The 24,103-nt window shown below is 41.5% G+C and overlaps 3 protein-coding genes across 6 annotated transcripts in view; 2 read left to right on the top strand and 1 right to left on the bottom strand.

Annotated features, from left to right (window-relative positions):
- zgc:162200 (uncharacterized protein LOC558638 homolog) lies at window positions 1-20,074 on the bottom strand. Of its 3 annotated transcripts, none has more exons than XM_031290234.2 (10): window positions 19,971-20,074; window positions 16,425-16,757; window positions 12,394-12,606; window positions 12,036-12,188; window positions 9,442-9,951; window positions 7,704-8,579; window positions 6,070-6,249; window positions 3,663-3,814; window positions 1,301-1,661; window positions 1-163 (listed from the first exon to the last, which is right to left on the bottom strand). In XM_031290234.2, the coding sequence occupies exons 2-10, from the start codon at window positions 16,674-16,676 to the stop codon at window positions 158-160; spliced, it is 2,703 nt and encodes a 900-aa protein (XP_031146094.1). In that variant the 5' UTR covers window positions 16,677-16,757; window positions 19,971-20,074; the 3' UTR covers window positions 1-157. The 3 variants fall into 3 exon arrangements, with proteins under 3 accessions (XP_031146094.1, XP_035864256.1, XP_035864257.1); XM_036008363.1 differs by lacking the exon at window positions 19,971-20,074 and adding an exon at window positions 18,886-19,129; XM_036008364.1 differs by lacking the exon at window positions 19,971-20,074 and adding an exon at window positions 18,777-18,855.
- Window positions 4,158-24,103, top strand: part of LOC116043493 (sodium-coupled neutral amino acid transporter 3-like) — a 33,198-nt gene continuing 13,252 nt past the window's right edge. Inside the window, exons 1-2 of the mRNA XM_031290198.2 lie at window positions 4,158-4,167; window positions 15,261-15,272. The gene's annotated coding sequence lies outside the window, so the exon portion shown is untranslated. The remainder of the gene's footprint in view (window positions 4,168-15,260; window positions 15,273-24,103) is intronic.
- On the top strand, window positions 19,373-22,919 carry apex2 (APEX nuclease (apurinic/apyrimidinic endonuclease) 2). Of its 2 annotated transcripts, XM_036008365.1 has the most exons (7): window positions 19,373-19,525; window positions 19,623-19,706; window positions 19,957-20,137; window positions 20,431-20,574; window positions 20,950-21,019; window positions 21,591-22,276; window positions 22,334-22,919. In XM_036008365.1, exons 1-7 carry the CDS (start codon window positions 19,411-19,413, stop codon window positions 22,743-22,745), a joined length of 1,692 nt encoding a protein of 563 aa, XP_035864258.1. In that variant the 5' UTR covers window positions 19,373-19,410; the 3' UTR covers window positions 22,746-22,919. The 2 variants fall into 2 exon arrangements, with proteins under 2 accessions (XP_035864258.1, XP_031146095.1); XM_031290235.1 differs by having other exon boundaries at window positions 21,591-22,919.

Here is a 24,103-nt window from a genome sequence, read left to right on the forward strand (position 1 = left end):
TAAAAATCCATGGTTCTGGTGTCTACACTGGGGAATGTTGCATCATATCTGGGATGGACAGGATGTCTTGAGTCAGGAAAGGAGAAGGGAGCCGGGAGTCAAGATGAAGACAGGTCCTTATGGAGAAGATGGGGTTTGGAGTAATGGAAGGAGCGTTTCAGCGCTACAGAGACAGGGTGAGACAGAGACAAAAAAACATATTTAGTTGAAATTAAAAAAGATTGAGTGAAAAAGGTGAGGGTAATTAATAAGGATAAATGGATAATTACAACACATATAGGATCAGCAAACTAGGGTATCCTAACAGCTACATGAGATGTAAAAAACCAACTCATTCTTAACCCCAATATGCATGGGTTCTAAACAAAATCTGTGCAAAACACACAACTATTAAATATATATTATTTCATAATTTATAGCATAACATATGGCTTATTTATTTAATTGTTATAACATAATGTATAGCTAGAGATAAAGTAGTTTAGTATAGAGCATAAATCTGGTGGCTGGCTATTTTATTTCAGTGCCTGCGAGATGATTTAGAGTGAGCGCTCCGGGGCCTGGCAGGCGTGCCCTGAGGTTTATTACCAGAGCTCCTACTGACATTAATAAGCGATTCCTCACTGGTTCTACTTGTGGAGGTGGATAATCTACGCCTAGACTCTCTACAGATCCCAGTCATCTTGGCCTTACCATGTTGATTGTGAACTAGGTGGGATGTGGTTGTCAGGGCGCCTGAAAATGTAGCGTTCGACGGAGAGGAGACTGTGTCTGACTGAAATGTGTTACGGCATGCAGCTGCTGCTTGTACAGAATTAGACCTGTAGCTCGACTGTTTCCTTCTAACCGAAGTATCCAAGTTTGGTTTTAGATTAGGCTTTTGTTTACTTTCACCCCATGCTTCAGATGTGTTAGGATACACACACAAAGCCTTAGAAGAGGTTAGATCATCAATGGATGAAGAAAACATAGAAGATTTTCGCCTGGTGGATGAGGCAGTTACAACACAAGTTGTAATGAAGGTGTCCTGACGTACAGGGACTGAAGCTCTCCGACCTGACCTACCTTTTCTTGAATCACTGACTTGTGTATGTGCTTTCTTTACCATTATCTCGCTGTTCACAGAACTGGTGGAGCCTTTACGCGTCGGGGAGTAGCCAGGACTCAGCTCTGTGTTAAAAATTTCACTGACACTATGACTTCTAATGAAGGTGGCGTCCCGTGGGAGACCCTTGCCTCTGCAAGACAAGCGGTTTGTTTGGATGGGGTTGTCAGGACAAAGAGAGAGAGAGGTTCTTACAGGGCTCGTGTGGAGACTTCGTGTTAAACCTCGCAGGTGGTGCGTGGCCATGGCAGAAACGCTGCCGCCGAGAACAGGGCTAGCTCGTGGACTGCTTCTCAGCGGGGGGCGTGCAGGACTGTTTCGGGGGCTCCGTGGAGCCCGGCCTGACTTGGTGGCCAGCTCTTTGGCCCTGGAGCGGCGGGGGCTGCTGTTCAAGCTGTGGGGAGACAGAGGGGCCTCCAGGTCCTCCAAACGCTGAGTAAGAGCCAGTTTCTGCTGTATGGCCATACGCAGCAGAGAATTCAGTGTCTTCTTCTCATCCTCGGCTGCTGCCAGCTGCCTCTGCATCTCATCCAACTGGGTGACATACTGATCACACCTGAGAGATTGTACACAGTGAAAAGATGCAACATGCACAAGCAGTCAAAAACAGATTAATGCACAAAGCCAGAGACACACAACACGCATGCTAAACATGACTTATAGTGCACTAACACTAGGACTGCAACTAAAGATTATTTTCATTATTGATTAATCTAGCAGCTTTTTTGATTCAAGATAAAACATCAAATGATCACAAGTTACTGAAGCACAAAGTGATGTCTTCACAATGGTTTGGTTTTTAGTTTAGTTTAGAAAGCCGATGCGAAAACAAGTCTTACTTGCATATGAGCAATTCATTAATTTGATGTTGATCACCGCCTACTACTAATAATTAATAATAACTAAAATAAGGGGTGCATGCGAAGATCACAACAATAAGAATCTAATTTGACTGAAATAGTATGAGTTTGCTGTTTGTAGAAATGCAGTCACTCCAGCTAGCCACATGATGGCACCACAAAACTTAATTATAAATAGGGAAATCTTTTAAGCTGTAATCTTTAGCCTGTTGCAACAGGTCCTTGACCACGAACTGTTCTCCAATCCTTCTTAAGGATAATCAAATGCCAGCTCATAAATGTCTGGAGAGGGCCTAGACAGGTAATGCATGTTTAAGAAGCTTCTCTGGCAATTAACCCTCTGGGGTCTAAGACATTTTTTCTAAGCCAATATTTGGGTCGCCTGGTTTCCTCCTGTAATAATGCTTGTATAGCCTCAACCCTGTAATGCACAATCAAGTTCTAGACATCATTTTCAGGACAACCTGGGCTGTCAGGATATGTATGCTGCAGAGATGTCACATGAATGTATAAATTGTTATAGGACTATAAAGACAAAAGAAAAAACTAAACGGAAACTGAATCTCACAGAAATGTATTGAAATCCCACAGTAACAGTAACAATAAATCGGACAGCCTCTGATTGGTCAACACACTCACTCCACTGCATTCTGGGAGTCAAAATGGCGAAGAACAACAAAATTGATCAGTTTTCATGCCAAAAAAATGGATAAATAACTGTTACGTTTATGATTTTTATAATTCTGAAAGGCCTACGATCATATGGGAGCACTCTTTGGAACTGGGAAGCTTTCAGCTTGAAGGGTAGAAGAAAAAAACCTGCCATGAAGCAACGCAGAAATATATAATTTTGCGTAGTATGATGTATCATATCATCATTCTGGATATATTGTACAAATGCTGTGAAAAAACACTATAGTTCCAGTTGAATTACAAAGCTTCTGAAAGTCCTACAATTGCAAGAGAGACCTCGTTAAAATGCCGCAGATCTTAGCTTCCTGATGCAAAAACAAGTAAGTCTCTACACTGCATTGATCTGGAGATATTGAATATGATATAAAAAGGTATAATTTGATGTTGTATACGAGATTGTCGTGCTCCATAGGGTTTATAACAAATAACAATGAAAAAATGTCTGCTGTCCATTACAAAACCAGAAAATGCCAAGACAAAAACAACATTAGTTCAATCTTTCAACCCAATACAAAAACACTGCAAACAATTATCCATGTCAACGGATTTTCGAAAGAGGTTAGTGATTAATGAGTGTTGTGGTCTTTAAGTTTAACCCTTGACAGCATCTTTCCACCATATCTAACGTGCCACCGACATTAGGCTTCTCTTTCCCTATGGTGACCTGGTGTGATGGGACAAATCTGCCCGTGCCTCCTCCCCCATCGGCACAGGTCAGAGCATGCGGTTCATAATCTTCATGTGAACCAGTGGATTGTCCACAGGCGTAATAAGCACGGTAAGCTTATTACATGAGTGGTAGCAGAGGCTGTACCACGTCAAGAGCACCATTTCTAAGCACGAAAAACAAAATAAAAACAAACAAAATAACAAACAAAATAAATTTTAAAGCAATTACAAATCTACTTTGTCACGGGACAAAATAAATACTTTTTTTTTTCTTTCATAACACTGCTGAATAGAATTAATAATTTCTTTTCTCGTACATAAAAAGGAAAACTTACCGACTGGCAAACATGACTCGCAATGAAGAGAAGGTGGCGGCGTCCTCCTTCAAGGCTTTGAGCTCGTTCCGCAGTTTCATCATGGTCTCTGACACCATGCTCTTCTCCGTCTCGTACTTGGTTTTCAAATTGGACAGGGCCAACTCCGCAGTCTGCATTGGCAAAAAGACGATCGCGCCATTATATGCTAGTGTAGCACCATTATTCTCCTTTCAAGTGGGTGTTCAAATGGATATGATCGTGCATAATTTATATGGAATATTATGCACGATATTTATCATTATATATATATATATATATAAGGGCTGCAACAACGAATCGATAAAATTTGATTATTAAAAAAGTTGGCAACGAATTTCATTATCGATTCGTTGTGTCGCGCGACACGCCACTCAGTAGCAGAGATAAAAGCAATTGAGTTGAGTGCCGTGCCGAGCGGCGCGAAAGAAAAGAAAAAAAAGCAGAGCGGGGGTAGAGGAAATACGGAGAGAGACCGGAGAGACCCGTAATGTTCTGAAACACATGGCGGAGGCAGAGAAATCAGTACGACCTAAGTCATCCAAGGTGTGGGAACATTTCACACTAAATAAATCGAAAACGTGTTAATTGCAAGATAAGCAAAAGCGACACGGCATGGCACGGGGGCACCATGGTGATGATTCAGCACCTAAAACGTAAACATGTTGGAGTCCTTGATGAGGAGGAAGGGAGTTCAACAGCAGGGTAAAGTCACTACAGAATCCTACTTTTGTTCCGTTTTGAAGTGAGGAACGTAACGTCCCTCCAGTGGTGCTGGTGTGGTATTTACTCGTTATCCAGCTGACTAGCATGACAAGCTAGCGTTAGCTCGTTAATAACAGTAGTAAAGCAGGACTAAAGACACGTTTTTATTCACTCGCCTTTTTTGGCCCATTCATTTTTCAATATATTGTCATGTATATATTCTGTGCTTTGTCCCATATCAGTTATTGTTGACAAATATATGTGTGTGTGTTGTACTTTTTAATTTCATTTTAAAGTTCTTTTATAGCACTTGGTCATCTTAAGCTGTGTTTAAATGTGGTGTACAAATGAACTTACCTCGCACTTACTACAATGATGGTAATAATTTAATGAATAAGCTTCAAGTGAACATTTGTGTGTGTGTGTGTGTGTGTGTGTGTGTGTGTGTGTGTGTTGTCTGTATCTACTCTTTGGGTTACTTACCTTTACACAACTATTAACTAAAACAACAAGTATGTATGTAAGTATGTATTGAGTTGATGTAAATTAATGCTTTTTTATTTTTTTATCCGATTCATTTATTAATCGAAAAAATAATCGATTATTAAAATAATCGTTAGTTGCAGCCCTAATATATATATATATATATATATATGACTCTAGAGTCATAATGAGAGAAACAAAGAGTCTCCCCTGTTCTTTCTGACCACGGTGGGAAATCTGGAGCAGGAAAAGTTAACCCTCTCCTTGATTTGATGTTGTTTATGAAGAAGGAGAACCAGGAAATTAATCGGGGGCAATGCAACGCTACCAAGCCACGGCCGAGCGAGAGTTACATTTTGAAATGCGTGAAAAAGCCTCGGAATCTGAATTGAAAACGTTTACAAGCAAACATATTTACAAAAAACGATGCCCTTAACAGGTTTGAATATTAAGGGCTGCCTAATATTCGTTCAAATATCAATTTTTTTTTAAATATTCAAATTATATTTGAATTATATTCGAATAGCGAAGTTCGGAGTCAAAGCCCTACACACTACATACTGACTCTGCTATTCTCTTAATACGGTGTAGGTCACGTACGTAGGCTCTGCGCCTACGTACTACTATAAATCAGCCTTAAGGGGATATGACAGAAGCAGGTCATGCAGTGCTTGAGCCACAGGAAAGGGGAGGGGGAAGAGAGTTCAACCACTGAGTAGTGCAACATCACACTGTACTCAAGGTACAGACCCCACGTGAGCCCAACGAAATGTCTAGACAAGACACTGACGATACAGGTCAACCATATTGCTTATGTCAAGATAATGTAGTGAAGACCTGTTCTCCTTGGTTGGGTCCTTATACAGAAAAGGTAAAAATATTGGCAACAGAAGAAAGACTGCATTTCACGATAATCTATCTATACCAAGAGGGCTGTTCTCACAATGTTCTGTACACGCAAGGAAACTGATGTGGGTTAGCTTTTTTTTTTTTTTTTTAATTACAGGGAACAGAAAATCTACTTATTAGTCTTGGACATTAGAGGATTACATTTTAGAGAAAGTCCCTGAAAGGTCAGGCTGATTAAGAGCAATGCCCGAAAGTGAAATACTAGCCTGTTACCATACTAAAACGGTTTTAAAACTTTCCAAAGAGATCAGAAGGGAACGTTGTAGCGTAGTCAGTGCTTGCTGGGACATACCTGTTTGTTAGCCTTGAGGACAGTCCTGAGCGTAGCAATCTGTTCTCTCTTGGTGCTGAGAAGGGACTTGAGTTTTAGTACTTCTTCCATGAGGCTTTCAGCATCCCGCTCCGACTCTCCGCTGCTGCTGAACCCTGAGTAAGGCATCGCGCCCCTCTGACGACAGAGGTCCACTGCCACCTGATAGAATAAAGACAGTTGTTTGTAAAAGCAAGTTAAATGGGTTTGTTTCACTGGCAAAATAAACCATTTGTCAAAATCTTACCATGGGTTTGTCTTAGTATTACATAGTATTGGAGTTTTAATATACAGTATAATCCAAATATAACATTATCAACAATGACCAAAACCAATCTTTTAAATGACCTGTTTTTTAACATAAAAACAACATGGAGAGCATCTGGACGAGGGGGTTAAAAAAACGAATGTTTAAAAATAAAAAAGGTAAAGAGCAACAATGTGTTTCACTAAGTTCCCAGTGTTACACACGCACGCACGCTCGCACACACGCTCACACGCACGCTCGCACGCACGCGCTGATCAAGTTGCAAACCAGGCCTTGGATTTGAACTGACATGAGAGCTTCTCAACTACATGTAACAGTCTGAGCCAGTGTCCAAAATTACTCACCGGCAAAGTTGGTCGGTAGATCCACTGGCCACGCATATTTTTTACCGGCCAAATATTAAATTGCAGTTTTTTTCCTAACTTAGGTCAGCCGACAGTCAGTTAAACCAACATTAATTAAAAAAAATATAAAGTTTAAAAAAAACGTCATGATACAAATGTAAATAGTAGTAAACTAGTCCTAACTTTGAACCAGCAAGTTGCGTTTTAAGCTCCTCTTTTTTTTTCTGCTTGTGGAGAGCTACGTAACACATGAAACTATGTTGATATAGACCGGCGAGTTAAATCGGCCGTCCGAGAGGATACCAGGCAGACACACAGCTGACAACCTGCAGGTGGACATGGAGTGCAGAAAGTGTGTCAGAGCCTCCTGGACGGGTGAACTGATACTCCATTTCCTGCTTGTCAGTCAATGGTTAATGATCGGTTAGCATTTAATTTCATTGTGCTTTCTTTTGGAAGGCTGGCTGCCAAAAATCGGCACTTACTAGCTAATTATTTAGCCTGAGGTAAACGCTACCTTTCAGTAAAGAGAAGTGACGTGGTGGCTGGCGTCTGGGGTGTGTGTGTGTGTGTGTGTGTGTGTGTGTGTGTGTGTGTGTGCGCGCGTTTCTGCCCGACCCCGCAAAGCTCAGACATGCAGACAGCAGAGGAACAAAAGAAAGTAGCTGCAGCTTCCCCAAAATGAAGAAAAACTGAACTATTTTTGATGTGGTGGATAGCCCTCTGAGATTTACTTGCCATACGGAAAATGTACCCGCATTTGGCGAGTGGCGAGTGTTAATTTCGAACCCTGGTCTGAGCTGAGCATTACGTTCAGCAAGAAATTTGTGAGGGAGGAAAGGGTTGCACCCAGAACAAAAGCCTGGCTTTTAGTGATCGAGCCACAATGAAGGAGTTAGAGAATTTGCACTAGCTTTAACTTGCAGTTCACAAACAATCAAGTAGTAGAGTAGCACTCTAAAAACTGTCTGACATACTGTATGTGATAAGCAGTGCTGTCTTACCCGGAGGTGTTTAATCTGGCAACGGATGACCGCTACCAAGTTGCGGACATTTGAAGGGTCCCTGAAATCCAGGGTGGGGGATCCAGGGCAATTGGGAGAGTCTCCGCTGGCTCCTGCACTGTCCACCTCCCCCATGAACTGCAATGCTGAAGCTTTGGAGCTAAACATGTCATTAGCTCGCGGCTTCTTCTGGGAGTTGTGCTGGGGGTGGACGTAGTGTGACCTTCGTGCACTACTTCCTCCAACACTTGCCCTGGCACCATCCCGGTAGTAGTCCAGGGTGACTCGTTTGGGTGTCAGGTTGTTGCACACGCAGATGTGGTGATAGAGGTTGGACAGCTCCTCAGAGAAAGCCAGCAGCTCTTCCTGGGCGACGCTCAAGTGCCCTTCGGAATCAATGGCCACTTTCCGCGTTGCTCCAATCTCCTTCTCCAGCTCACCGATGCGCTCCTGGTCCTGCTTGCTGGACTTGATGCATTGACGGATCTTGTCAGCTAGCTCCTGGGCCTCTGCCCTCCAACGATCCTTCTCCTGCTTGTATCTGTGCTCCAGGGTGTTATAACGAGTTCCCGCCTGAGACAGTTCATCCCGCAGCTTCAGAAGCTCTTCGCTGGCCGAACGCATGCGTGCCTCCAGCACCTCTTTGCTCTTGGTGTCTACCTCATAGTCGAAGGCTGCATTGCTGCCGTCTCCATTCTCATCATCTCCCCTGCCGTCTGCCTCCTGGTTGTGCTGCTGGCTGCTGTGCACAGCTTCCAGCTGTTGAGTGAGAGAGCCAACCTTGTCTGCTTGCTGACTGAGTGCCTGTTTGGACATTACCAGCTGCATTTGCAGTTCCTCCACCTTGCTTACCAGACTGGACTTCTCTCGGTCTGCCTGGATACACACACACACACACACACAAAGATGAAAACCTTGAGACGTATGAACATACGGTATACGTCTTAAATTTTCTAAAATGACTTAAAGCTGCTCATAAATTGAATAATGATCCATTTCTGTTGTAAGCCAGTCAAATACTAATTGTTAATCATTTTTCATAAAACAAAAGGACAGTTCTCTGTAACACAAATTTCTCCCCCCCCCCCACCTTTAATCTTAATGCATTTTTTATGTAAGACACTGGCCGACCCCATTCAGCTCCACACCCAACATCTGGTGGGTAGGAGCTTGCTAACCCAACCCCCAATTTAAGTGCATCATTAATAATATATTTTCCTCACAGGGATGACAGATCAAGATATAATTTTCTTAAGTACCCTTTATATGTGAGGCACAAATGTATCAGGTGGGCGTTGACTAAATTGCTTGGTGCAGGTGTTTTTTGTCTTAATATAGAGTCTCACTCCACCAGGGGATGTGGTTTGAGGCAGGAAGCAACAGATATCCCCGTCAACAGCTTAGACATACAAACCAACCTGTATGACATCCTCACTACTCTACCTACTACCTGATAAGAACAGATACTTTTATTGCAACATAATTGCAATTCCGTTAATCACAGAGGAATTTAAATTTACACTGTGTTCCATGTTAATAAGTGCAGAGTGTTAGCGGTAGTTTACAGGCTATTATTAAGTTCTCACAAAATGGCATTCCTTATCTTGCCATTGTATTTCCTCTTGATTTATATAACATGTAAATACTGCCCCTTTATCTTTTTGTGGCAATAACTGACATCATAACTTAACCATATTAATACCTTTAAGAGAGGGACACATATTGTCCTGTTGCCTACCTGTAGGAGTTGCTGTTTTAGTTTCTGACTGTCTGAAAAGTGTAGCTCACTCAGCAGGTCTGACACCAGCCCAGACGCTGGAGCACGAAGGAATACGTCACTGTTGCGCGGAGTGGAGTAGCGATGGATGAGGCCATTACTTTTGGAGCCTCCCAAGTGAGGAGGGTGAGCAGAACTGGGAGCAGAACCAGGACCATTATTAATGCCGCTGTCCTGATCCTCTCCCTCTCCCTCTCCCTCTCCCCCCTGGCCCTCTTCCTGGCTGTCATCCAGCTGATCCAAGTGGAGCTCCAAGTTCCCCACAGAATCAAAGGGGTTAAGGGTCAGGGCAGAGAGCTCTCGCCGCAGACAGTTCTTCTGCTCCCTCTCCTCCTTCAGGGCTTCCAGGGCCTCATCCAGCTGCCTCTCTGCTATCTCCCTCAGCCTTTCTGCCTCTTCCATCTGAGCTCGCAGCTCCTCCTGCACCTCGTTCTTTTGGGTCAGCTCCAGCTTTATTGATTCAAATTCAACCTGAAATGTGATAAGGGGCACAACCAGAGGTCTTTTTACGTTGTTTTATGCAACACATATGGGTGCACACATTTTAGCCCAAACACGCAAACATATCTATCACTGCATTCAGAAGAATACAGTTATAGTCACACACCCAGATGGTCTAGGGATGATAACCACCAATTCCAGTTTCTCTTGAAAATGTACAGTTCCTTCCACTGGTGTAGTTTAAATCCTATATATTTTCTTTATGTAATATTTCCATCCAGTATACACAGAGTATGCATAAAATAATACATGTATATTTTGTTTAAAAAAAAATGTAATATTTAAAACTGCTGCTGAATGAAAGAGTACTTATGATAATTTAGGGGTTTCATGTAAAACAACAAAAAGGGATTTCTGACAGTATTTTACAGACTGCAGAGGCAAGACTAGATGTTATTTAAAAGTCCACTAAAGGATCACGGACAGACTAACAAGCCTCGGCTACATTTAGAACTAGTCATGGACAGTTTGCCCTGGCAGAGCAGCAATATACACACAAGGCACATCTGCATACGGAATCACTTGTCTCACACCCTCAGGAATCCAAACAATGACAGAAACATAACTACATAATGTAAAAACAAACATGAATAGTGAACATACGTTTCAACATTTGTGCAGAGCATTGTATGCACAAAGACTAAGACTTGAGATGTTAACGACAGAAAGCAGGAAAAAAAAAGTGTGCTTACATTTAGAAAAGGTTATTAGCTTGTATTTTTTTAATGTTGCAATGATACAAAATTACAGTAAACACACATCCTACAAAAACAAAATTATTACATTGAAGGCTTTCAGTATGCTATTGTCTTGAATTATAGATACACGAGTTTAACAGTATGTGTATATTTACTTTTTTTTTTGCCTGAAACTTTGTGTTGTTAAATTGACTTGACCAATCACCCAGCCAATTAGAATTTCAGGTTAGTTTTTTTTCAAATTAGTCGACCCTTCCCCTGTTATTTTGAGATAAGACCATCATCATTTAAATTGAATTACTGTAGATCTGAATACTTGCTTTACACGTCTACCTTAAAACATCACTCAACAACAAAAATGTTGAACCTGCTCTGTGGGTTCGGTGTTTCTGATAGCTTTAATTTGTACCTGTACTCTGTTAGGTGCTGTTCTGCTGCATGGGTAAACTAACATAACATGCATGTGACTTGTATTCAGTAGATCACAACATTGTGTTAACTTCAGAGAATTTTCCAACTAAATGCTGCCCGTTCGAAATAATCTCACCCATTAACAAGCATTCAAAGCTTATCTGGTCTGTCAGTTGCTGGCTGACACAAATTCTGACATGAGTAATACATTTCCAGAACACATCATTTCTCAAAGCATTTAAAGTCATCCAGGGCATGAAATATATTAGGAAATTGAGTGTCCCGCAATTACTTGTAAATCGTGAAATTGCTGAACTGGAGCCTGGTTGCCATAGTGATACTTACAACTATAATTATCTCTTTATTTCCTGCTGCATATTGCCAGTGAATTGTTTCACTGGACATGATGACTGGCTCTCAGGAGAGGCAGCCAAACTGGGAATTCACTGACAAAATGAGCTGGTAATCAAGAACGGAACTGTTGCCCCCCCCCGCCCCCACTCCGGAATAACAGCATTAATCACCCAGCAACCGGCATGTCCAGTCTTTTCAACCTTGGCCAATTTGTAGCCGAGTTGTAAAGTTGTGTCAACAAACCTGTGACGGAGATTAGAAGTTTGTTTCATGCAAAGCTGTTTTGCTCTCATGCAGGTAAGGTAAATGCAGTGAACTACAACAACGACTTTACGATAGTGTGTTAACAGCCACCTACACGTACTCCATAAACACAAATAGTCTATTGTATAGTATAGTATGTTAAAACAAATTTAGTTTAAAAAAAAATGTAGGAAAATAAATAGGGAAAAAAAACAATAAAGTGGCACAATGGTCATAAAAACTTTTTTTTTTTTTCCACTCAATTTCATATTTTACAGACACGTTCAATATAACCATTCTGGATATTTACCGTTTTTAATCTTTATGTGTGAGCGAGTGATAACTGACCTGGTTTTCCTTGAGCACAGACACCTGTTTTTGCAAAGATATGTTCTCATCTTCTAGCTCGCCATTGTCCTGCAACTGGCGCAGCTCACGTATTTTATATTCCTTCATCTCCTCCCTCTGATGGCCCTTTTCGGCCTCCAGACACTCACACTCCTATAGAACACAATCCACTGTTAAATCAGTTCAAAGCACAACATTTAAACTGCTCAATTACCAATTTCATGTCATGCACAGTTCATTTTACTTTGGGAATGTGGCTCAGTGGTTCAGGGTTCGATCGCATGTATCATGACAAGACAGGAACTGGTAGTATACAGTATGACACCAGTATGCAGGTGCACTGAGTGAGCCACCATACCTTCTTTAGTTGGGTGGTGACCCCCCCCAGTCTATCGATCTCTGCATGGGCATTGCTCAGAGCAAGGCGTGCTTGCTTGAGCTCTGCCTGGACTTCCTCCAATCGGGTTGCCATGGCAGCCTCCTTAGTAGCAGTCTCCTGCAGCAGGTTCTCCTCCCGGCACTCTCCATCAGCAGCTGCACGCTTCTGGCTGCTCACAGAATCTGCAAATGCCTTTACACAAACAAAAATGGTTAAGGCAAGGACAAAACCTGCAGTATTTAGAAGGCTAAATGCATGTATGTTACACATAGGAACAATATTTGCAGTGCTGAAAGACAAATTAATTCATGCTGTGCTATAGCAAATCAAGAAATGTAAACATCCTTAACAAAGGAAGAGAAATAGGACTTTACTGACAACTATCCCGTTATGGTAAACCTGATTAGTGAGGAAATGGCTGTTATGGTTTGGTAACAAGACACCTTAGCAGCAGCTTTAACACCGTTTCACACTGTATTTGTATCTAGCCAATGTGATAGAATGAGCCGAAAGCATTACATGTCTTAGTTAGCACTGTAATAGTTGGCAGGCATTTCTTCACAGCTTGCCATAATCAGTAGCCTTGACACATTATGCATCACTGACTGCAGATGAAAGAACTATCAAATAAGGTATTAAATGAAATGAACATGCTACTAAACACGCTCAACTGATCATGGTGATGTGGTTATGTAATGATGCTAATTCACAACACATGAGTCCACTCTGCTTTGCTAAAATCCTGCCAAAGCCTAGGTAGGTAAACAGCCAAGACATGAGCTTTATGCAGATTATAAAATAGCTGAAATTCTGTACCACTACGTCCCTTAAAACGTAAAGAGCTTTGCTTGATATGTGGTTATAAAACATCAGGATGGACCAGTTTTATTGTTATTCTGGCACACATTTATTTCTAAATTTCCAACTGCATGCAAGCAGGATTTTTAACTTCTCAATTTAAAAAAGTGGACGAAACAATTGCAGAAACAATAATCTGCCCACATGGCAGGATTACATTTTATGGGATTACCTTCTTATAAAAAAAAAAAAAAAAAAACTGTTTTAAAAAGCCTGTTTCAGCAATACTAATTACATTTATGGCCGATCTGGTGCATTTGTGACAAAGTTAAAAATCAGGAAACAATAATATTAGCCTCACACATCAGTCATTTGCATGTCAACTAGAGCTGTCAATGTTTCTCTATAATACCATTCAAATTTCATGTTATTTTTTTTTATATTCTAATAATATTTGAATATTTAATGCTCAAATGCAGCCTGTTAAATAATATGTACTACACTACTCAGGCTTATGCATTGTCAATTCCACTATAAGCATTTGGTTGTTGTTAGACGTTCTGTCCACTAGAGACTCCTAACATTAGCCTGGCCTTGAAGGGGACCTACGTCATGGCGCATTGCATGCAACTTTGTTCACATTAATTTTCCACCACGAGCACACAGCGACAACCATAAATCAACAGAGAACTCTGTAATGAAACATTATCTAACATGTGCAGTGAAGCGGTTCTGTTGTAAAGGCTAACGGTGCTCAGTTAGCATAACAACAGCATGTTAGAAAGCAGAAGAAACAAACGATGCTAACGGCATTAATAACTAAGCCAAATGGTGCTGTCACTACTATTTTAGTGATTTATAAGCAACCTGTTTCTTGCAGATTGTAACGTTACTGAGAATACAACTAGCTAGTAGAAGGTAATATATGAAGTCAAAGCTAACCGACAGCTGTAGGGCAGCTACCATAAACTTTTTCTGTCTCAATTAAGCTCCCAGCTAAGCTAACGTTACTATAACTCGCGACGCAGTTAGGAAACAAGAAGAAGCTAACTAATGTTAACATAATCACTTTGGCTCTGTGGATGTCAATTTTAAAGTCATGTTAAAGCTATTTCCCGTCCTTCCGATTTCCAGCCGCAGCCTGTCACTCCCCCTTGTATGTGACGTCACTCTGTACGTAAAGCCTGGTTCACACGGCAGGATAATTAGGCAGATTTTAGCCCCGATTCACCCCTTCCGACAATCTTAAGGATGCTCCGATTATGGTAAAATAATTTGATCAGATATTCCTGCCGTGTGTTAAGACTGCTCTCGTCTGCTCGGAAGGACATCGGGACCGCTCCGATTTCAAATCGGGGATATCCAACATGTTGGATTGTTTTGACCCGATTTCTCCTCGTGTGTGGTGTCTCCCGGGGACAAACTAGCACGCAGCCTGTGGACTGTGGCGTGTAGCCAATCAGAAAGCGAGGTGAGGAGGCGGCGAGGAAGGCACCGGGAAACAAAATCAAAACAGCCGGCGGCATGGCGCACCAGAAAGTCCGGTGGACGTCGGAGATAAGTATAGCAAGTATAGTCCATGCTCGCATTGTCTCCACTTCTTTGACCATCGCATTTTCTTTTGATAACGTTTTTTTTCGGTTAAAAAAGAAACTACAAATTATCGGCACTGCATCCTCTTCGTCCGCCATGATTGTTTACTCTGAAGTCAACGTTTGATCTCGAGGGATTTTGCGAGATTTCCCGTCTGACCTGGGAATGCTCGGGAGTCAAATCGGTTCGTGTGTGATGTGTTAATTTTGCCGTGTGCTGCCCACCATACACTGTACGACCAAAACTGTTAGACCCGTGATTTTTTATCGCCGTGTGTGGGGTCTCTCAGGATTGGAAAATCGGCCGACAATTTTAAAATCGTCCCGTGTGAACCAGGCTTAACGTTAGCTTAGCTAGACCTTACAATGCCTTATGTTTCTCACTCCCGCTAACTTTTTGTTCATAAGACGTGACATGAGTGACACATGTGGGTAGGCCAAGGCGAGAAGAGGGAGATTAGCTATAACGTTTGCCAACATATTTATAAAAAAGTCACATTCGAATAGTAATTTCAGTATTTGAATAGTATTGATTTTTTTTTTTTTTACTTTTCAAATTATATTCGACTTTCGGTATTCGTTCCAACAGCCCTAATGTCAACACAACCACGGGTATAAGAATCTCATAAATATTTCCACAAAATGCAACTTTGAAAGAGAGAAATTAACTGTCAGCTAAAGTACAACTGTACAAACTATACTTCACTTGTATAAACACAGATGATGGAGAGGTTTTCAATATTACTGTGCAATGGTCAATTATTTAAAAAGAAAGTGAGATAATTAAAAACAAAATACTGGGAAGCACAATGAGGAGCACATGTGGCAATTTCAATACATCTGTGAAAGACATGGATTACATGTAAATCTGAGCTTTGACATATTGGTCAATCTTATTATCTTGAATATCCGGCACTAACCTAATGCTATGCAGTTAAGTATCAAAATTAGTTTAAGATGAAGAGAGAAAATGTAATACTTTAAAAGTACCGGATATGCTATGACTATGGCTGTTGAATTTCCAGTCCAGTGTTCTCACTCCGATGCCATCAGCATCAGATGACATACGAGAGCAAAACTGACTCTGCATCCAATCACAAGCCTCTTTATTGAAAGTATAACATGAGGTCACAGCTGCAAACAGAACTGTCATTGTGGTAGGAGAAAGACAGAGTTACCAAAATGCAATGAAGGGATGAGCAATCAAATTCATGTCATAGGTCGCTGGTTCATATAAAAAGACAACAACGGTATCTTTATAGGACTACTAGGTACACTGCAAGCAGCTCCTTGGCTGTTAAATTTAAATGGGCAGATTAACTAGATAGCATTTCAATTTTGACTGCATTTACATTTTGCCAACATTGTCAGTGACAGTAGGTAATTCTACAAACAATTTTTGTACAAACAGCACATTGTCAAACTTATTAATTTAAACAAAAAATGTACAAAGGCAAATAAATATAGTTACTTTTAGTGTGCAAAAGCAATGTGTAGAGAAAGAAAGGTCATAAAGCAGTAGTTTGTTATTGGTAAATACCATGTGGAATGCTGGGGGTATGAGAACTTCACAAGCCTGATGTTGTCTAAATATAACTAGAAGGCCTTGGGTGTTCCTACCTCTTTGAGCTGCTGTAGCTCCCCTTTGAGGGTTTCATGCTCCTCTTCCAGCTGCCTGTATTTAATCTTGAGAGCACTACTTTCCTCCAGCACCACCAGGCCATAGCGGGCTGCCTGTAGCTTCTCCTCTGTGGCCTCCTGGAGCTCCAGAGTCAGCCGTACCACCTCAGTCTTCAAGTCTCTGCTCCCCATCTCTGCCTCCTCTTCGCTCTCTAGTGCTGCGCCGGCTGAGTCTGCATCTGCCTCCAGCATCCTTGCTTGACCTCCCACTTGTCTGTCAATGTTCTACTGGGACACCTGCCTCCTTCACCCGCCCACTCTCATCACTCCACACTACAAAGGAGAAAACACAAAGATGGTTATTATGTAAACTTCTTACAACAATGGCCAGGGTGGGAAAGAGGTTTTGTATAAGTCATATTGTGCCACCAATTGAGCTAATGCATAGGGCAAGATTAACTTGGGGATTGGTTGAATGGGAAACCCCACTCTTTTCATCTCAAAAAGCCAAATGACCACTAGAAAGAACCAAGTCATAAATGACCTACTGTTGCAGTTTGTATGTAGTTAGTTACCAACGATAACTAATAGAAGTGTAAAGATTCACCGATACGAATCGGTATCCAGTTGTATTATCACAGATACGGCTAGGGCTGGAAGATTAATCGAAAATGTATCGACATCGGAATTCTGAAGCTGTTATCGATGTATTTTTCCCATGATGATAATTTATTCCTATTGATAGGCATACTTTCTCCTTTAAAACATTCTACTGCGTGTGTAGTCACGTGACTTTGCCCGTAACAGTCAGCCGCATGGAAACCACAATGGAGGATAACTCAAACACAAGAGTCCGAGTCAACTGAGCAAAAAAAAAAAAAAGGCAGTGTCCTTTGTCTGGAAAAATTTTGGCTTCAGAAAAGATGATTTAGAACAACGTGATTAATTATTGTTCATTTATCGAGGTAAAATGTGCAATTAAATCATGATTTAGATTTTAAGTCATATCGTGCAGCCCTAGATACGGTTACATCGACACACGGACCCCTGCATCGGTCTAAATGGACCAAGATTCAGCCGATGGCCTGGTTCTAACGTTACGAATCGGTTGACTGATGTAACAAGGTATGTGATGATGTGGGGCTATTTTAATTCCAAAGGCCAAGGGAACTTTATCAGAATGCACAGTATCCTGGATCCATGAAATAACTGGCCTTTAAAAATAAAAATCTGCCTGCCTCTATGGGAATTTAACATAGGGGTGTACTCACTTTTGTTGCCAGCGGTTTAGACATTAATGGCTGTGTGTTGAGTTATTTTGAGGGGACAGCACATTTACACTGTTATACAAGCTGTACACTTAATACTTTACATTGTAGCAAAGTATAATTTCTTCAGTGTTGTCCCATTAAAAAGATACAATGAAATAATTACTAAAATGTGAGGAGTGTACTCACTTTTGTGAGATACTGTGTAAAAAAAATATTATTAAAACATATATTGAATCATATCTCATCATATCGCACCGAATCGTTTCAAATTAAAATGTATCGTCCCTGAACCATAGCCCATGTATCTAGATACCTATCGAATCGTCCTATAAGAGAGAGATGCACAGCCCTAATAACTAATAATTTGGACCTACAACTAGCATATTAAAAGCCGAAGTCAAAGTTAAAAGCCGTGTACAATTACACTGGGATGCAACATCTTTGGCCTTCAACATCAGCAACATTACATATCTTCAGTATCTGCTGATAGCTTAGCTAATGTTAGCTTCACAGTCATGACAGCTGGTTGAAGTGTCGTATTCTTTAGTGTCCTCCGCAAAGTAACGTTAGCCGTAGAAAGAGAATGGATTAAGGTTTCTTTGACCACCCGTATTGACTGGGTGGGGCGGACTTCCCCCACTGCCTCATATCCTCTTCTTTGACCGAAGATGGACACACCAGCCGCGTTGTCCGGTGCCAAGTGATGCATCCTATAAGCATCTGTTTCTCCTAGCCCTCAAACTAGTTATTTGTCGCATCAACTGAGAGTGAATTAAATGAGGTAATATGTTGGTATTCTTCATGCTCCATCTAATTCCAAAGTAAGCTGGTATCCTTAAATGATGAATAATATTTATGACAGTGATACGAAATCTAAGACGACACCAGACTGGGAACAGGATACGGCCGGACAGCTAACGTTAACGTTAGCAAGAGTGACGTTAGTTTCCAACAGCAAACGATACCACAATGCAACAAATAATGTCGAGTTGAAGAATTTAGCTAGGTAGCTATAACGTATTGGCTTTGTTAACGTTAACGTTACTTAAATTTAAAATAGGCGTAACGGAATAGGCGTCACATTGCCCGATTCACGGGGTTGTTCTCCGGTGGTAACGTCAGTCGGATCCTGTCAGACAAGCTAATTAGCTAACGCTAGATAGCGACTATTAGCCAAACTAGCTACTCACCCTCTGGTTTTATTTCAAAGATGGGGCTTGCAAGTTGCAAGCAAACGTCCCCTGTGTACTTACTCCGGGAACTGTCAGCAGCAACGGTTGTTAATCACAACAGTAGCCAGAGGTACCAGCCCAGCCCAGGTTACTGAACAGCCGCTTCCCTTCCTCCCACCCGGCTCTCTGGTTTCACAGTGGTGTCAAAAGCGCGCCGAAAACGTGAAAGCCCGCAGTTGCCCCCTAGCTAGGCAACTGCGCAATGCAATTACACCAAAATGTCTTTATTTTTAGTATTTGGGTGAATAGCTATCCATATATCGAAATATAACATCATAGCAAAATATACAACTATTTTATGTTATGAACAAACACGAAAAAAAGGAGAAACAATTAAAGATTAGTGATGAAATACACTTCCGCTCGTACTTTTCTTTGCTTCCTTTTTACTTCCGGATGTTCACATTCTGGCTGCAGTCCGTTCTCTTAATACATCCATGCTGCTGTCAAACAACGTTAGTTTACCCTCCATGGTTTTACACAATGAAGATCGTTACCTGGAACATAAATGGCATAAGGACTTTCAGAGGCGGCATTAAAAATGCTCTTGATTCACTGGACGCAGATATTATCTGTGTTCAAGAGACAAAAGTGACAAGTAAGTGGTGTTCGCAAAACGTGGCGGCGGCTGTCATTTAACACTCCCAAGTCTGTATTAGAAATACAAAGTTAAACCCCAAATGTGTCCCCCACAGGAGACTTGCTTGATGAAAGAACTGCCATTGTTGACGGCTACAACTCTTATTTCAGCTTCAGTCGAGGACGCAGCGGCTATTCAGGTTCATTACAATGTCATAACAATTCATTTTGTGTCTTTGAATCATAACAGTAGCCTACTGTTTTCTCTTCCCAATTATATTTAGTTTGCCAAGACAAGAAGACACAATTCCCATAATTAACTAAATCGAATGGGCACTTAGTTATTATAGTAACAGAAGATCCCTGCCCATTGTTACACACGCTTTAGTTGCTGCTGACACACTACACCTTACAAACTCACAATTCACCTCCCATTCCTGACATGCACAGGGGTTGCCACTTACTGTAAAGACAGTGCCACTCCATTTGCTGCTGAGGAGGGTCTCACGGGTCTGCTAACCAACCATGAAGGGGCTGTTGGGTGCTATGGTGACCAGACTGAGTTCTGTAGCGAGGAGCTGCAGCTTTTGGACAACGAAGGACGGGCTGTTATCACACAGCACAGAATCATGTAAGAGAAAAACATTCTACTTTGCGTCATGCATGTTATATGTAGGCTACTGTATTGGGTATTTCTCTCTGTTCATATACTCACATAAAAATAGCAACTATAAATGCATTAAATACCCCTTGCAATCTTTACTAGCAGCCAGATTTTGATCAATTTGGAGTTTCCTCTTACAATAATAATTGTTGATCAAAACTGTTGATACCACAAGGGAGATTCCAATGTGTGTGTACTTTTCTTTTGTAAAGTAGCTGTAGATTACTGTGCCTCTTTTTGAGTCTGTATTCCCCCCACAGGTGTCAGGACAAAGAGCAAACTATTACTGTAATCAATGTATACTGTCCACGGGCTGACCCTGAAAAGCCGGAGCGAAAGCAGTTCAAACTGCAGTTCTACAAGTTGCTTCAGAGTCGGGCTGAAGCTATACTGAAAGATGGGAGGTGAGAGTTTCCACAGACTATAAATAAAGATTGTTGTTACAATAATGGCACAGGTGCATCCTGCCTTTTCCACAGACATTTTAACTGTTTTAATTTCTAACAACGCAGCCTTATACCAGTTTACGGCTGTTGCAAATTTGAGCTCAAACAACGGCACACATGCTGTCTGTGCACTTAGATATACATACGTTTCATGTCATGAGTCAGTAAAACCTTAAAGCGGTTAACAATGTGGTAAAAGAAGCATTACATAGTTAATTCTTGCATTTACAGTCTTATTTTGGACAGTGTGTATCGTGAGAGTTTTTGCTTACTCTGTTATCCCCTCTCCTCTTTAAATTCAGAGTTAATGTTCTTTTCTCTTCTATTTTTCAGCCATGTGATTGTTTTAGGAGATGTAAATACATCTCACCGGCAAATAGACCACTGTGACCCCAGTGATATTGTAAGTAAGTTTAGAATACTGTCATATGAATGTTTTGTTTTTGAATTTGTCTCTTTTGCCTATTCGATATCTTGAAAGTTAAATTAAAAGATTGATTCCACTCTCTTGTCTGTATGGGAAATAGGAAGTTAAAGCCAGCAGCTGGTTAGTTTAGCTCAGCATTAAAGACTGGAAACAGGGGGAAACGGTAAGCATGGCTCTGTTCAAAGGTTATGAAATCCATCCGCCAGCACCTTTTTAAATCTAATATTTCATCTGTGTAATCGTGTCAAAAACAGAAGTGAAAAAAACAAGTTTCAGTGGAAACAACCCAGCTGTTTCCCCCTGCTTCCGATCACTAAGCTAAGCTAACAGTCTCCTGGCTGTAGCTTCATAATTAACAAACAGAGCAGTATCAATCTCAGCAAGGAAGCAAATTAGTGTGTTTTTTTAATCAATTGTCCTTTAATATGAGGGAATAATATAATATTGCATAAAACTGGCAGTGTTTTATGTTTCTGCCAAATGTGCACAGTGCACTGCATGCGCATAATAATGAAACTCCACCTGCTTTGTTTTTCTCATTACTTAGGATGATTTTGGTGAAAACCCGGGGAGGAAATGGCTGAATGGCTTTTTGCACAGTGGCAGACGAGAGTCAGAGGAAATGAATGAGCAGGAACCTGGTGAAGAATTTGAGGTATCCTCAACAGATCCCATCCACAGTGGAAAATTTGTGGATACCTTCCGCTATTTCCACCCAACTCGCACCAGCGCCTTCACATGCTGGTCCACTCTCACTGGAGCGCGGCAGACCAACTATGGCACACGCATTGACTACATATTCGCTGATTGCCAGCTAGCCAAGGAGCAGTTTGTGGCAGCAGACATCAGGCCAGAGGTGGAGGGGTCGGACCACTGCCCTGTGTGGGGGCAACTGAGCTGCTCTCTCCTGCCCAGCTCCAAGCCTCCCCCCCTCTGTACACGCTACCTGCCAGAGTTCGCTGGCAAGCAGCAGAAACTCTCCCGCTTCCTTGTTAAGGTGGACCAAAAATCTATTCAGCCTGAGCAGAGGGATGCATTACCTGGATCTCAAGAAGAGGAGGAAAGGAGGGAGAATTTAAACCCTTCCAGTGCTGGGATCGTCTTTGGTAAAAAACGGTTATTAACATCAGACTGTGTTGTCCCAAAGGGGAAAAAGACTAAGACAGTCAAGACCTCTTCAAAGCCGCAGGGCAGTCTCCTTTCCTTTTTCAAACCCAAACTCACAAATGTCGTTCCCTCTCCTGAAGCCTCTGTCAGGCAGTGTGAAAAAACCCTCAGCGTGGATAAAGGTACCTCATCACAGAACTCTCAAAAAGCATCCACAACTAGCGAGATCAGAAGCAGCGTACCTGTAGATACTGAGCCGGTCTATGGTTCACAACAGCAGTGCAGCAGCGGTAGCACCACAGAGGAAAGTGACAAACCGATGAAGACACACACAACACATTTAACCCCACAGCCCTCTGTGGGATGCTCAGATACCAAGAAAGGGGCATCGTTAGTGTTTTGGAAGTCGGTGCTTTGTGGACCTCCCCCACCACCCCCCTGTAAGGTCCACGGGGAACCCTGTGTACTTCGTACTGTGAAAAAGGAGGGTCCAAACATGGGCAAACAGTTCTTTGTGTGTGCCCGTCCTCAGGGACATGCCTCCAACCCTGAAGCTCGGTGTAATTTCTTTGCGTGGGTCGACAAGGAGAAGTGACATGTTCACTGTCTGGACCACAAGTTGTTTTTTCCTGACTCATCATTAAAACCTCTAGCTCAAACAAGTATTGTAAGACTACTACAGAGATCAGATAATTTCACAGATTTTAATTGTTGACTATGTGTTTTTTTTCTCTGCTAACATTTAATATTAAAAGACAGTAGTTTTCTAGTACTTTGAGTTTGGTTTTATTTGTTCTTGGATCTGAAATGATTAGGCAATCAATAGATTAGTTGATTGACAGAATTTCATCATCTTTGTGCGAGCAAAAATGCTTAATATCAGGTTCCATCTCCTCAAATGTGAGGATTTTCAACATGTCTCTTTTTTATATCATTGTATATAAACTTGTAAAAATCAGTTAATTGAAGATGACTCAATTATGAAAATAATGCAGTCCTAGTTGTTCTCATGATATAAAACTGATATATAAAGTTGGCCTGTGTAGGAATGGATGAGTTCAATTCTGATGGTCTATTTTGATAGCATTGAATATTGAATCATCACATCTGGATGCCGTTGTGAGTCATTGTATTTGTATAATTTACTGATCAGGGATTTTCTCTGTTACCTCAGTGTTTCTGCCCACTAGATGGCGGTGGTAGTGAGGTGATGACAAAGCTGAAGCTCGGAGAAGAAATGAAAAGTAACTTTCCACAGCAACACATTTTGCTGACACAACCAGCTGCACAACCACATTACCACTTCCACTGTAATGTAGGCCAGTAAGCAGTTTTTAAATTAGAATTTAGTTTTTATTTGTCATCTTTAGACATTTACATTTCATCAGAAACACTCCTTGAGTATTCCAAGATGCTCCTGGGGTAAATCACTAAATGCTTACAGTGTCCAAATAAACTTAGCAAGGAAATTTGTGTTTGGTAGATTATTTCTCTGTGGTAACTATGCTTTTTGGCAATAAATTTCATACCGTTGGAAAGCCTGTTTAGTTCCCTTTCAAATGGTGCCCCATTTGTAAGGAACATGCATTTGTGGGATGAGTAGCAGCGCTGAGTATGTTGGTTGCGCCCATGAAAAATTTGCCAAATCTTCTCTGCCAATGCCAAACAGCTTATTCTGCCATTGACTCGTTTGGTGTTTGGTGGATTGGATGATTGAAATTTGAAGAAACAAGACATATTGGCAATTTATTCATTTCACAAACAGGAGCCTCGGTAACATGTGGAAGAACCATACACAGCCACAACAGCCTGGCACCTCCTCCTCATGCTGGTCACCAGCCGGGTCACACACTGCTGTGGGATGGCATCCCATTATTCAACCAGCTTTTGTCGCAAGTCAGCCAACGTGGTTGTGTTGGTCACTCTGGCACGAACAGCACGCCCAAGTTGATC

This window comes from Sander lucioperca, chromosome 12 (assembly GCF_008315115.2).
Source record: "Sander lucioperca isolate FBNREF2018 chromosome 12, SLUC_FBN_1.2, whole genome shotgun sequence".
Lineage (NCBI taxonomy): Eukaryota > Metazoa > Chordata > Actinopteri > Perciformes > Percidae > Sander > Sander lucioperca.